This window comes from Panthera pardus, unplaced genomic scaffold (genome assembly GCF_024362965.1).
Source record: "Panthera pardus isolate Hobbes unplaced genomic scaffold, ASM2436296v1 HiC_scaffold_2, whole genome shotgun sequence".
Taxonomy (NCBI): domain Eukaryota; kingdom Metazoa; phylum Chordata; class Mammalia; order Carnivora; family Felidae; genus Panthera; species Panthera pardus.
In genome coordinates this window covers 42,481,322-42,494,660 of record NW_026526765.1, presented here as the reverse complement: position 1 = coordinate 42,494,660, position 13,339 = coordinate 42,481,322, and the positions used below count along the sequence as shown (strand labels likewise).

Sequence of the window (13,339 nt, the reverse complement as noted above, 5' to 3'; positions counted from 1 at the left end):
CTACACTGCTCCCCATCTCCACTGGCAATCCTCTAAACCAGCACTGTTCAATACACTTTCTGCAAATGATGGGAATGTTCTGTATCTGTGCTCTCCAATACGGCTACTAAGCACCTGAAATATGACTAGTATGATTGAGGAACCAAATTAATTTGGTTTTGTTTAACTGTAATGAATTTAAATTAGCCACATATATGGCTAGAGTATTGGACAGCTTAGGTTTAAACGGCAATCTGACAGACGAACATTACCGTCCCGCCTAAGAAACAGAAAATCTATGAACAGATTTTGCTAGAAAAAGAAAGGCACAAAAAAACCTGAATGACGAGTTCAAGAAGAGCTAGTATATTTGTGGCCACAAGAGCTAGTATATCTGTGGCCACGTTCTTAGTAGGAGTTTTACCCAAAAGACTCCATCCTTAGAGGGAGAAAGGTTTCCAGAAACCACTTCAATTTTATGGGACAGAAATGATACACTGTTGTTGCTCCTGAAAATCTGTCAGAAGAGAACTTAGGTTTCTGGGAGGAGGGAGTCAGAGCAGAAAACAAAGGAGACATCTGTGTATTACAAAGCCCACTCACATCTCATTTAAACCTCACTCCACAAATGACGAGGTTACCTGGTTAAGGTATAACGAGAAAAAGAGCACTGCATGTTGAGCAGCGCACGAAGACCTGGCTTCAAGGCTCAACTCTAACCATGTGATCTCAGACAAGTCGATACTCCACCCCGAATTTCAGTTGTTCCTTATGTGAGATGAAAAAGCTGAAACAGGTAAGCTGCTAAATTTGGGGAAGGCAAGAATACCTTTGAGAATGCTATGAAAGCTAAAAACCCTCCCCTAGAAAATGCAGACAATGTGTCACCTGTAACTTTAAAGACACCCCCAGTCAAAAACACATTATTCCCAAGGTTCTTTCTCATTCTGTGTCACTTTAATGATTTCCCTTCCCATTAAAACAAATAAACCCTGCATTCTGTCACAGTGCAACCCAGGAAGAGAATATAACCCACAACTTGGTTGGGTAAGTTAACAGGCCAGTGCCTTCACAGGATAAGGGTAGCTAGAATTCAAATCAAGGCTATGTAGGTACTGTCCTTTTTTTGCCCTTAATCAATCGACTTTTCAGCCCTTGAGAGTCTTGCAAAGAAAAGCAGTAACTGCAGGAAAGCATCTGTAAAGAATGCCATATAAGGTTTTAGCACCCAGAGCAAAAACAATTTAGGAAACAGAGTCATTACAACCACCTTGGGGTGGGAGCAGGAATAGATTGCCCTGGGTTTTTGCTTGTTTGACTACCCCATTTTAACCTGGGTCCAAGATGATTTTCAGACCCTAGGCCTCAATACACCAGTGCAAAAAAAGACAGGATAATATAAAGGTTAAAACCAAGGGCTCTAGAAGGCAAAAGATCAGGATTCTAAGTTACCCATTTTAACGGCATCCACACAGAGCTCTATGACCTTGAGAAACCTACTTACTCTCTCAGCCTCGCTGTTCTCATCTGTAAAACAGGATTAAGGGCAATACGTGAAATCTGAGACACTTTGTTCTTTCAGATGCTCCTCATAACCTCACGAGATGGCCTTTGACGGTTCGACTAGGGGCCATGGCTTGCCTTTGAGCTAGTTCTTTCCCCTCTCGGGGTCTCAGACGTCCCCTCCGAATGCGGAAGAACACTAAGGCTTACTGCTCCTATTCTGTGGAAGTGGCAACAGGGCTCAGAGAGCCGCAGGACCCGACTCGAGGTGGCCCAGCGGGTCGGTGGCACAGTGCAGCGAGGTGCTCGAGGGCGGGACTTACCCGGAGGAGCGTGCACGCCGCGCGGCTCACATTCCCGGAGGCGTCCGGCCCGAGGGCTCGACGAGGGGGCTGGCCGGCGCACTCGCGCTCCCCGCTGTCGGCGAGAAGCGGCTCCAGTCGTGACAGCTGCAACAAGGAAGTGGAGGCGAGGGCTCGCGCGCGCATCCCGGGGGCTGGAGGAGCCCCGGCCCCGCGGCCCCGCCCGGCGACACACGGCGCGGAGTCGCGACAGGTCCTCTCGCTCCCCCTCCTCGGAGTCGCGATATGAGTTCGTGGAAGGCGGGTACGGGAGCACAGGTTCGCTCCGCAGGCTCTTCACCGACGCCTGCCGAGGGCCCCGGGGGTCAAGCCCCGGGGAACCCGAGGAAGACAGCAGGGACGCGGGCGTCGCCGCAGCACCGGTTCCGCGGCGGCGGCGGCGGCGGCGGCAGCAGCGGCAGCAGCACACCTCGGATCGCCAGGGAGACCCTTCCCGGCGGCCCTCGCGGCGCGCCGGAAGCGGCCACCTGCGCGTGACTGCGTGCGGCCCTTTGCGCAAGCGCAACAGTCCAGCCCTAGTCGAGAGGCGGGCCCATAGGAACTCCTTAGAGGCTTAGAGGGGGCTTGGTAAGGCGGACGGACTGCTTCCGGCTAGAAGTTCCGGGAGGAGGAGGAAGCTGCGGCCGCCCGCGGTGGGACGCCGGGGCCGCTTAGCCCTCGGGCGTTGCCGTAGGGCGCTCAGGTAACTGGGGCGGGGCTGTGCCGAGCGTGAGAGGTCGAGGCCACGCCTCACCTCTCAAAGCCACGTCGGGCCCTCCGGAGCCCCAGCACCTCCCTTTCAGCACGGTGTTCAAGGCCTGACCCCAGCCTTGCCCAGTCTGTCCCTGCTTTTTCAGGATAGGATTCTTACCTGTTAGTGCCGCATCAAGCTGGCCTTCTCACCCGGGTGATCTCCCCCAATCCGTCCTTCCGCCCCACACACAGTTATGATAGTGAATTCCTGAAGTGAAACCTAGCTGAATGACCCAAGTGGAGACGGTCTGGAATCAGACAAGAATGGTATACTATTTTCCCGCCAGTGTCACAGAATGTTCCACATTTGTACAAGTCCCTGCACGACCCTCACTGTCTTGCAGATGTATTTCCAATCTGCATACTTTTCTCCATGTACCACTGTCACCAACATCCTGGTCACCATTGTTTCCTCCTGGACTGATGCAGTCTCTTCCCACCTCCTCTCCTGTAGCTCTGCCATCTGCTCTCCACACAACAGGCGGAATGATCTTTTTGCATTGTTAAGTCTGATTCGGTCACTTTCTGCTTAAGATCACTTAGTGTCTTTTCATTCACTTAGAATAAAATTCAAACTTAGCTTGACCTACGAGACTTTGGCTTGGCTCTTGCTTCATTCTCTTTGCGTGTCTCCTCTCAATACTGGTAGTTCCCAGAACAGGGTATGGAGCACTCTACAAGTGTTCAGAACACTGACTTCGCGCTGAGTCTCCCAGGAGTTGAATCCCAGTCCTGTCTGTGTAAGCTGTGTAAAGCATGCAAAGTAACAAGTTACGTTTATGAAGTAGATCGTCAGTAATTGGTTTCCATCTCCTCGGTAATCAGTTCTCATCTCAGTAAATGGTACCACCATCCATGGGATTGCTCAGTGCTCCAACCAGAAATCTGGGAGTTACCTTTTGACTCCCCCTGCGCCTCACATGCAGTCCATCAGCAAGATCTACAAAAACATAGACCCAAACTGACTATTTCTCACCATATCCACTATTCTTGTAATCCCAGTCACCATTCTCTCACTTTGGGACTCACACAGCAGCCTCCTAACTAGTCTCCCCTGCTTTTTCTCTGACCCCCTTCAGTTCCATTCTTTACCTAACAGTCATCTTTCTCCTCACTTAAAATCCTCCAGTAGCTTCCCTTTACATTCAAATTAACATATCCCAACCGTCTGTGGCCTATTAGGCTAGCTTGCTTTCATCTTCAGAGTTAGGGCCACCTCTTGGGGAAATGATTTTAACCATCAGGTTCTCCACTTTGCAACCAAAGGACTCTCTAAAGCGCAAATCTGGGGCACCTGGGTGGCTCAGCCGGTTAAGCGTCTGACTCTTGATTTTGGCTCAGGTCATGATCTCACAGTTTGTGGGATCAAGCCCTGCGTAGGGCTCTGTGCTGACAGCATGGAGCCTGCTTGGGATTCTCTCTCTCTCTCTCTCTCTCTCTCTCTCTCTCTCTGCCATCCCCCGCTCACACTGGCTCTCTCTCTCAAAATAAATAAACATTTAAAAAATGCAAATATGATCATGTCATTCAAATAAACAGACCTCTCTGGCCTCTTATTGTCCCAGGATCAAGCTAGAATTTCTATGATTTGGCTCTTGCTTTCTTCTCCAGAGACTTTTTTTCCTGACCATGCCTTCTTGTTTTATATAGTACTTTATTGCCTTTACACCCATTTCCTTCTATTTCATGAATTCCTAGTTGTTTATACTTTAAGACCCAACATCAGTGGTTTCCTCTTTGAAGTGCACTGCCCATGCCCCACCCAGTTGATCATCTCCACTTCTGTGTTCTAGCTCATAGTACTCTGTAACCTCTTTTATAGTTTTCCATACACTGTAGTACTTGTCTTCTCTGAGTCCCTGGTGTGCTCCTCAATGGTGAGCACTGTGTTCCATCCATCTCTGTATGGCTGGCATCGAGCACAGTGCTTAGCACGTAGAGGAGGCCAAGAATGAATAGATAAGTGTGGAGGTGGTGATAGAAGTCAGCGCTTGGAAAGTTGCAGTCACAGTAGAAGGTCACAGCCCCCTGTCTTGTGAGGACTCTCATGATAAACTGTCTGCACAGGCAATTAGCAAAACTGCTACTGCCTGATCATGTTTATTTTTTTCATAGCCATATCACACTCTATCATTCTCTTACTTATCTGTTCAGTTACTGTTGATCTTCCTCCACCATACTGTATATTCCATAAGGGCGGGGACCTTGACTGTGTTGTTCATCACGATATCCTTGCCACTTGGCACCGATAAATATTCACTAAATGAATGTGTGGCTACCACAAACATCCCCACAGTGAAAATCCTTCCAAGCCAAATAGGGGTAGAGCTTTGAAGATCTCATTTTGTTGGCATTTCAAGCAGGACTGTGGAGTAGAAGAAATGCCACGAATTCGGAATCAAGAAATCTGAGCTGTATGAACTTGGGTAGGCCCTTCTCTTGGCCTTAGTTTCTGTTTTTAAAATGAGTCAGAAAATAATCCCTTGAATTTATACAGCACACTGCTATTTACAAACCTCTTCACCGTCTATTGTTTCAATCTACTCTCCTATCAGAGCAGACATTATTATTATTTCTACAGAGGCTCGTAAAGTGTAAATGAACTAGATCCTCTGTAAGATCTCTTCTATTTCAAACACGCTACGAGTCTAAATAAGTAATCCCTACCAAAAGCAGTAGTATGAATCCCGTTTTCTCTTGATTTGGGCCTTATGTTATCATTTCCTAGTAGGATTTTGAAAAATCTGACCCATCGTTTAGGGGGATTCTGTGATCCTTGGTTCCCGACAGGTCCTCCATTTTGTCTCCTCAGCTTTCTACACTTGTGACAAAACAAGCCAGGAGGAGGGACACACACAGCCCTGGTAATCGTGGCCCGGCCCTCATTCTGCGGACATGGCAAACAAGGGGAACAAGAAACGTCGGCAGTTCTCCCTGGAGGAGAAAATGAAAGTCGTGGAAGCTGTAGACTCGGGAAAGAGGAAAGGCGATGTGGCAAAAGAATTCGGTATCACTCCTTCCACCTTGTCTACATTCTTAAAGGACCGCGCCAAGTTTGAAGAGAAGGTCCGGGAGGCATCCGTAGGACCCCAGCGGAAAAGGATGAGAAACGCTCTCTATGACGACATCGATAAGGCTGTTTTTGCTTGGTTTCGAGAAATCCATGCCAAAAACATTCTTGTGACTGGTTCTGTCATTCGGAAAAAAGCACTAAACTTGGCCAACATGCTTGGCTATGACAACTTTCAAGCAAGTGTGGGCTGGCTGAACAGATTTAGGGATCGCCACGGAATTGCTTTGAAAGCAGTCTGTAGAGAGGATAGTGACAGATTAATGAATGGTCTAGGAATAGATAAGGTTAACGAGTGGCATGCAGGGGAAATTATAAAACTGATTGCTGACTACAGCCCAGATGATATCTTTAATGCTGACGAGACAGGAGTGTTTTTCCAGTTGCTTCCCCAGCACACGCTTGCTGCTAAAGGGGACCATTGTAGAGGGGGCAAGAAAGCAAAGCAGCGGTTGACAGCACTCTTTTGTTGCAATGCTTCGGGGACTGAAAAAATGAGACCATTGATTGTTGGTAGGTCAGCCAACCCACGCTGTCTCAAGAATGTCCATTCCCTCCCTTGTGATTACCGAGCCAACCGGTGGGCATGGATGACGCAGGACCTGTTTAACGAGTGGCTGATGCAAGTGGATGCCAGGATGAAGCGGGCGGAACGCCGCATCCTCCTGCTGATTGACAACTGCTCGGCTCACAACATGCTGCCACGCTTGGAAAGGATTCAGGTGGGGTACCTGCCCTCCAACTGTACTGCCGTTCTGCAGCCCCTGAATCTTGGCATAATTCACACCATGAAAGTGCTATATAGAAGCCACCTCCTGAAACAGATCCTCCTCAAGCGCCACAGCAGTGAGGATCAAGAAAAAGTGGACATGAGGCAGGCCATTGACATGATCGCTGCAGCATGGTGGTCAGTCAAGCAATCCACGGTGGTGAGATGCTGGCAGAAGGCGGGCATCATCCCTATGGAACTGACAGATTCCGGCCCAGAAGCAGCAGCCAGTGAACCAGAGATAGCCACTGAAGAGTTGTGGCACTCCGTGGCTATTGCCACCTGTGTCCCAAATGAAATAAATTTCCAGGACTTTGTCACTGCAGACGATGACCTTATCATCTCTCAAGATCTGATGGACACAGAGGTCATCCAGGGCACGGAGGCTGGTGAAAATACAGATGAAGCTGGAAGTGAGGATGAGGGAGAGGCATCTTCACCACAGCAGCCAAAAATCACCATCACAGAGGCCATCTCAAGTGTACAGAAACTCAGACAGTTCCTTTCCACTTGTGCAGGTGTTCCTGATGCCGTTTTTGGACAACTAAATGGCATAGATGAATATTTAATGAGAAAAGTGACACAAACTCTTGTTGACTCCAAAATTACAGATTTTCTCCAAACAAAATAATGTAGGAATTAACTGTCCCTTTTAAGTTAGAAAATGTAGTTTACAAGAATAAAGTGAGTTTTGGTTTTTTTTTAAAGATAGGATACGGAACTTAAATTTTAAGATTTTGATGACAACGTTCCAGTCCTCTGAAATAATCAGGAAACTTCCTTGAACGGTATTTGGAAATGAAATTTGACTACTATGTGTGTTATCTTTTGATTCATCAGATGGTTCCCCAAGTTGTCTGCACCTTAGGGTCTCTTGAAGATCTTCAAAAAAATTTGCAAAGCCCAGGCCTTATCCCAAACCAATTAAATCACCATCACTGGTGATGGGTCACAGGCATTAGTTTGTGGAGCTCCCCAGGTAATTCCGATGTGCAGAAAAGATTATTGGATTGGCCACAGGAAAGTCAAACACGCTGTGGGGCTAGAGCCAACTTTTTCCCAGTAAGTCTAGCTCAGTGTTTTCCAAATGTTAGCTCCCTTGAGAATCACTTGGAAGGCTTGCTAAAACCCAGATTGCTGGGTTCCACCTCCTTATTTTCTGATTCAGTGGGTCTTAGGTGGGGCCCCCAAATTTGCAATCCTAACAAGTTCCTAGGTTATGCTGATATTGCTGTGGTCCAGGATCCATACTTTGAGAACCACTGGTTTAGCTGGATTCTAGTACTTCTCTCTTCGTTTGGCCATCTGAAAACTCCCACTCACTAACTAGCAAAAAAGAAAAGCCTTAGCTGTTCTTATTCCAGATCTGTTGACTCCTTTCTGCTGATTTGGTAATCTACAACCTTCCTAGCTTTTCTCCTATATGCCCCACCAGTTAGCCAGGTATTCAGTAGAGGTACATCTGTCTGTGCCCAAAGAATTAACAGGAGTCACCTAGCATATTGACACACCTTGTAATACTTGAGGCTTATTGCTTATAGGGAGCTGGGGCACAGGGGAATACGAGGTGCATTAAAGAGGAGATACAATACAAAGCAGGAGGCATGGTATAATATCAGAAAATCCTGCTAATCAGGATCACGGGAGAAAACATACGGCCCAGTGTACCTCTCACTTTCCAGACAAAGTGAGAGGGAAGTTTGTGGGAGCGAGGACATGTGTGACAGGGTTTGGCTCATTCTCTATTTGGATTATTTGCACTGTTCTCCACACCTGTGGATAATCCAGCCTGGACTTTATGATTAAGATGAAGGCACACTATGTTTACCTTTACTGAAATTACTTCACTTTCATTCCTTTATGTTTGTTCTTCGGAGATATCTGCTAGAGCTGAGTTGATTTTAAGTTATTTAGGACTGTATAAACTTACGACCACATTTATAATATTAAAGTTGCTTTCCCATAAAGAAGGATATTATTAATATCCTTGATAACCTTTATAACCCTGGTATCTATTCCTAATATGTGAGACATCTGTTTCATTTTTAGAAGGTATGTACAATACCTGTCAGTGTTGTCGGGTAGATTCCCCCCGTGCCCACCCCCTCCCCCGGCCTACACACACAGCTTAATTTTGTGGTTATTTCAAAAACCCATGGCAATTCAGTAATTTTTATTTCTGTAGTCATTTTAATTGAAACACATATAAAGCAGATTAATTGTAGAAAGTATTGCTTCCATGTTGAACAAAACAACAACAATCACAAAAAAAATGCTTAAATGGATTTTTAAAACCTTGTTTTGGATAGTTTTCAACAAACTAGTATAATTAAAAGTACTATACATATTTAAAATTTTTTTTAATGTTTATTTATTTTTGAGAAAGACCGAGACAGAGTGTGAATGGGGAAGCGGCAGAAAGAAAGGGAGACAGAATCTGGAGCAGGCTCTAGGCTCCGAGCTGTCAGCACAGAGCCTGTTGCGGGGCTTGAACTCACAAACTGCGAGATCATGACCTGAGCCGAAGTTGGACGCTTAACCAACTGAACCACCCAGGTGCCCTGTTATTTAAAATTTTTTTAAATTTATTTATTTTTAGAGACAGAGGGAGAGAGAATCCCATGCAGGTCCATGCTGTCAGAACAGAGCCTGACATGGGGCTCAGTCACATGAACCATGAGATCATGATCTGAGCCAAGACCAGGAGTTGGACGCTTAACCAACTGAACCATCCAGGCGCCCCAAAAGCACTATACATATTTTTAAATCCTTAATACTTAGGAAAACAGTGCCCTCTGGCTGAGTCCTGGGGTTCCATCTCACCGTCAGCACCTTACCTGTGGTCACCATTTTGTGTCAGGGTTACTGACATGATTTTGAGTTTCTTCCCTCACCTTTCTTCTCCTGAAGTCCACTTTGCACATGTCAGATCTATTGACATCATGCGATGGCCCCTGCCCACGTGTCTTTGGTGTCTCCTAAATGCCTTAAAAAAAAAAAAAAAAATAGATCATTCAGTTGAGTTTTAGCACCCTCTAGAGTTAGCTACAGCCTACGTTTCTAGCTTGCTTGTTCCCTACAATTCAGTGTATGTGCTGCTCCTGGATAGGCCGTTTTCTTCCACTCCAACCCTATGTCTGCTGGTGTGCCTTTACCTGAATGCCTTGCCTTGCTCCCTACCTAGGTAGGCCCTGAACATAAGGCCCTTCAAGAACTAACTGGAGTCCTCTTTCTCCGAGCCTTTCTTGAGGAATTAAGCACCCTTCTGTCTCTCAAGTCCTTGGCACTTTTTGTCTCTAGCACTCAAACACTTAAATGTTTATCAGTGTTCTGTGGCTCTTTGACTAGACTGTAAACTCCATGGGAGCAGGGACCCTTGTAACCTTAATGGTGCCTAGCACTGCGCTGGGCATTCATAGGCACTTCAATAAACATTTGTGTATAAATTGATATACACGTGTAATGTGTCAATGCCACCTTTTAAAAAAGCTGTTTGAAGCATTGATTCTACCAGAAAATGACTTGAAGATAGGGCAGGGCTGTCCTGTATTTAAAAGAATTTGCAAAGGTTTTCCATGAGTATCTTTGCCTCAAATATATTATTCCAGGTTATCATCTGTTCTTTGATAATGAAGAATTTCAACTGTTTCCTTCCATATAAAGGTATTGCAGAATTTACACACACAAGACTTTGGTATGAAAGGCTTTTTTTTTTTTTTAATTTTTTTTTTTTAATGTTTATTTATTTTTGAGACAGAGAGAGAGCATGAACGGGGGAGGGTCAGACAGAGAGGGAGACACAGAATCTGAAGCAGGCTCCAGGCTCTGAGCTGTCAGCACAGAGCCCGACGCGGGGCTCGAACCCACGGACCGTGAGATCATGACCTGAGCGAAGTCGGACGCTTAACCGACTGAGCCACCCAGGCGCCCCTGAAAGGCTTTATTTAAGTGCCTTGCATATAGTAGTATTGAGTAAATATGTGCTTAAACTTGTTTTAAAAAATAAGAAGAGAGAGAGGGGGCACCTGGGTGGCTCAACTGGTTAAGTGTCTGACTTCAGATCAGTCATGATCTCATGGTTTATGGGTTCAAACACCACATCGGGCTTTCTGCTGTCAGTGTAGAGCCTGCTTTGGATCCTCTGTCTCCCTCTCTCTCTGCCTCTCCCCCACTCTCTCTCTCTCAAAAATAAACATTTTTTTTAAATCTCACATTCTTGACTCTAATGTATCACATGAATTAGATCCTATTAGATAGAAATCATACCTAAAGCAGAACTTTTGCGGTCTGGTTTACACTGGATAAACCTTTGATCCTGTTGGACATTAGGGTTTTTGTTTGATGCTTTGCTTTTTAAACTAAAAGAATCTAATATTATCCCTTTTGAGTCTGCTGTCTTCATCAGGCCATGATTTCTCCCTGACCCTCCTGTCCCTCGTCCCCAACTTGAGGATTTATTTTACCCCAGTTGACCAATCCACTCTGTAGGCCAATATTCTGGAACTAGGCACCTACCTCAGCCGAGCTGTTAAGAGGATAAAGTATACCTGGCCCAGACTATGTATTTTATAAATGCTATCTATGGTCATTAGTTTCCATCCCTATTCGGAACTTTACAGGTACTTTCTAGAGGCAGGGACCTCCCTTGCCAGACCTTTTTTTCACTAACAGATCTTGGGGTTTAGTGTTCTGGAACCACCCAGCCTAATCATTAGATAAAATTCAAGTTTTCTTTGTCCTGTTCTTAAGATGGGTTCTTTCATTAAAAAGGAAAGAAGCTAAGAATTATTGCCTATTATATGCCAAGAACCGTTTTACTCCTTATCATTTAATCTTTCCAGAAAATTGCAATGCAAAAGGACAAATAGGCTCAGATAATGTATTCCAAAGTTGCATACCTCTTAAACAATTGTTCCTACTACCAGAGGCCATAGTTCTTTGAAGTGGAATGTTGTGGCATATTCTGGCCACCAGAGGGCAGAGGAAGACTACATAATGGAAACATTTGGCCAATCGAAGTATCCTTAGAAGCGGCCATGTGTAATTTCCCTGACATGGCAGAGATTGAAAAGGACGACAAGGAGAGAAAAGACACAGGATGTGAGACTTGTTCGGGCAACTAAGAAATAACTGTGACTTGGACCACCTTGTGATCCAATCCATTGCACATCTACCCCTTCACCAGGGACTTTTTCCAACCATTGATAACCACAGGCCATGTGATTGACCCTGGACAGATAGACATGCTCTGCAAATGAGGCAATGTTAGAGAATTGACTATCCATCAAACATATCCATGCTTGTAATAGTCATACATTGGACCTTATACCCACTGCTGGCCATGAAGTCTCTAAGGATGAAATACATGGCCCTATCTTCGAGGAGTCCAGTTAGGAGAGGAGAGAGGAAAAAACAACAGAATGGTAAATGCCATTTTAGAGAATATACAGAGATGAAGCCCAAAGGGAGACCCTGCATGAGAGAAGAGGAATTCAATGGGAAATTTTGCCAAGAGCAAGGGACATTTAGTAAGAAGTATTTGGAAAGACTAGTAAAAAGCTAGGCATATGGGGCTGGGAGGCAACTCCTGGTGGAAGGAACAGCATAACAAGAGCGTATATAACAGTATTTTTAAACGGCCCATTTGGGATCACCTAAGGTCAGAGGTTATGTCAAGCAAAGGGATGTATGGCAGGACAAGAGGTTGAAGATGTAAGCAAGGGCAAAGTTTTTTGTTTTTTTTTTTTTAATGTTTATTTTTGAGAGAGAGAGACAGAGCATGAGTGGGGAAGGGCCAGAGAGAGAGGGAGACACAGAATCTGAAGCAGGCTCTAGGCTCTGAGCTGTCAGCACGGAGCGCGATGTGGAGCTTGAACCCATGAGCCATGAGATCATGACCTGAGCGATAGATGCTTAATGGACTGAACCACCCAGGTGCCCCAAGGGCAAAGTTTTTAAGGCCTTGTTGGCTACAGCATTAGTTCTGAACTTATTCTGAAAACACTAGAGAACCACTTAGAAATAGCAAAGGTCCTTTCTTTCTTTTTTTTTTTTTTTTTAAGAAAATAATTGATAACTAGTGTAGAGGCTGAGTGGTGGAGAAATAGATTAGCTAGTCAGGCTGTGGCATAGTCCTGAAGATAAATGAACATTCAGGGCAAGAAAGAGATGTTGAAAGAGATGGATTTGGTGATTGAATTGAAGAGGAATATTCTAGGATTTCCCAGGTTTCTGGCTTGAGTTGCTGGGTCATGCCATGATCAAGCTAGGTCAACGGGAAAAGAGGAGTTTGAGGATGTGTTGCATGTGACGTGCCTCTGGGCACCCAGGCACAGTTGTCCAATAACAGCTCTGGAGATTTATATATAGACAGGCTGACTGGTGTTCTATCTAGAAAGGCTGGAAGTCGTGTTTGGCTGCCACCAGCATGCAGATAATAAAGCAACGGAAGCCATAGACGTGGATGTAGTCATCTGGAGTTTATAATGCAAAATGGTCATGACGTGGGGTCTGTGAACCAACCTTTTTAATAATGTGGATATTTTTACATGCACATGTGGTATTTCTCCAAGAGTCATACTTTCATCGGTCTCAATCAGATCTGAAAATTAAAAACGAGCAATGATGCTAAATGAGGAGAGAAGAGACCAAGAACATGAGCACTGAAAGGACAGATGGGGAAGCAGAGCCCTCCAAGGCACCTGCAGAGATGCTACAGAGTGTGTGAGGCACTTCACAAGGCTCTGCATGCCAGGTGCTGCGTGCAGACAGGGTGAGTACACAGGACAGCAAGACTGGAAGGGCCCTTAGACGACCATTCAGTCCAACTCCTTCATTCTGTGTATAAGGTGTTAGCTTCCACTTACTGACGGGGAAAATGTGGCGCAAAATTCACTTACTGAAATTCAGAGTTAGGACTAGCGA

At 45.5% G+C, this 13,339-nt stretch overlaps 2 protein-coding genes across 7 annotated transcripts in view; one reads left to right on the top strand and one right to left on the bottom strand.

Annotated features, from left to right (window-relative positions):
* Positions 1 to 2,302, bottom strand: part of HMGXB3 (HMG-box containing 3) — a 47,249-nt gene extending 44,947 nt beyond the window's left edge. For 3 of the 6 annotated variants that reach the window (XM_019464402.2, XM_019464403.2, XM_053907019.1), the window contains exon 1: positions 1,806 to 2,252. The gene's annotated coding sequence lies outside the window, so the exon portion shown is untranslated. Of the gene's footprint in view, positions 1 to 1,805 lie in introns of all 6 variants that reach the window. The other 3 variants (XM_053907018.1, XM_053907020.1, XM_019464401.2) reach the window with 2 other exon arrangements.
* A 92-nt stretch (positions 2,303 to 2,394) lies between these two features.
* On the top strand, positions 2,395 to 9,865 carry TIGD6 (tigger transposable element derived 6). The gene is made up of 2 exons (XM_019464405.2): positions 2,395 to 2,526; positions 5,389 to 9,865. Exon 2 carries the CDS (start codon positions 5,472 to 5,474, stop codon positions 7,044 to 7,046), a length of 1,575 nt encoding a protein of 524 aa, XP_019319950.1. The 5' UTR covers positions 2,395 to 2,526; positions 5,389 to 5,471; the 3' UTR covers positions 7,047 to 9,865.
* The last annotated feature ends 3,474 nt before the right edge of the window (positions 9,866 to 13,339 follow it).

Coding starts and splice junctions, on each gene's coding strand:
- TIGD6 (XM_019464405.2), top strand. CDS start 5,472: ATGGCAAACAAGGGGAACAAGAAACGTCGGCAGTTCTCCCTGGAGGAG.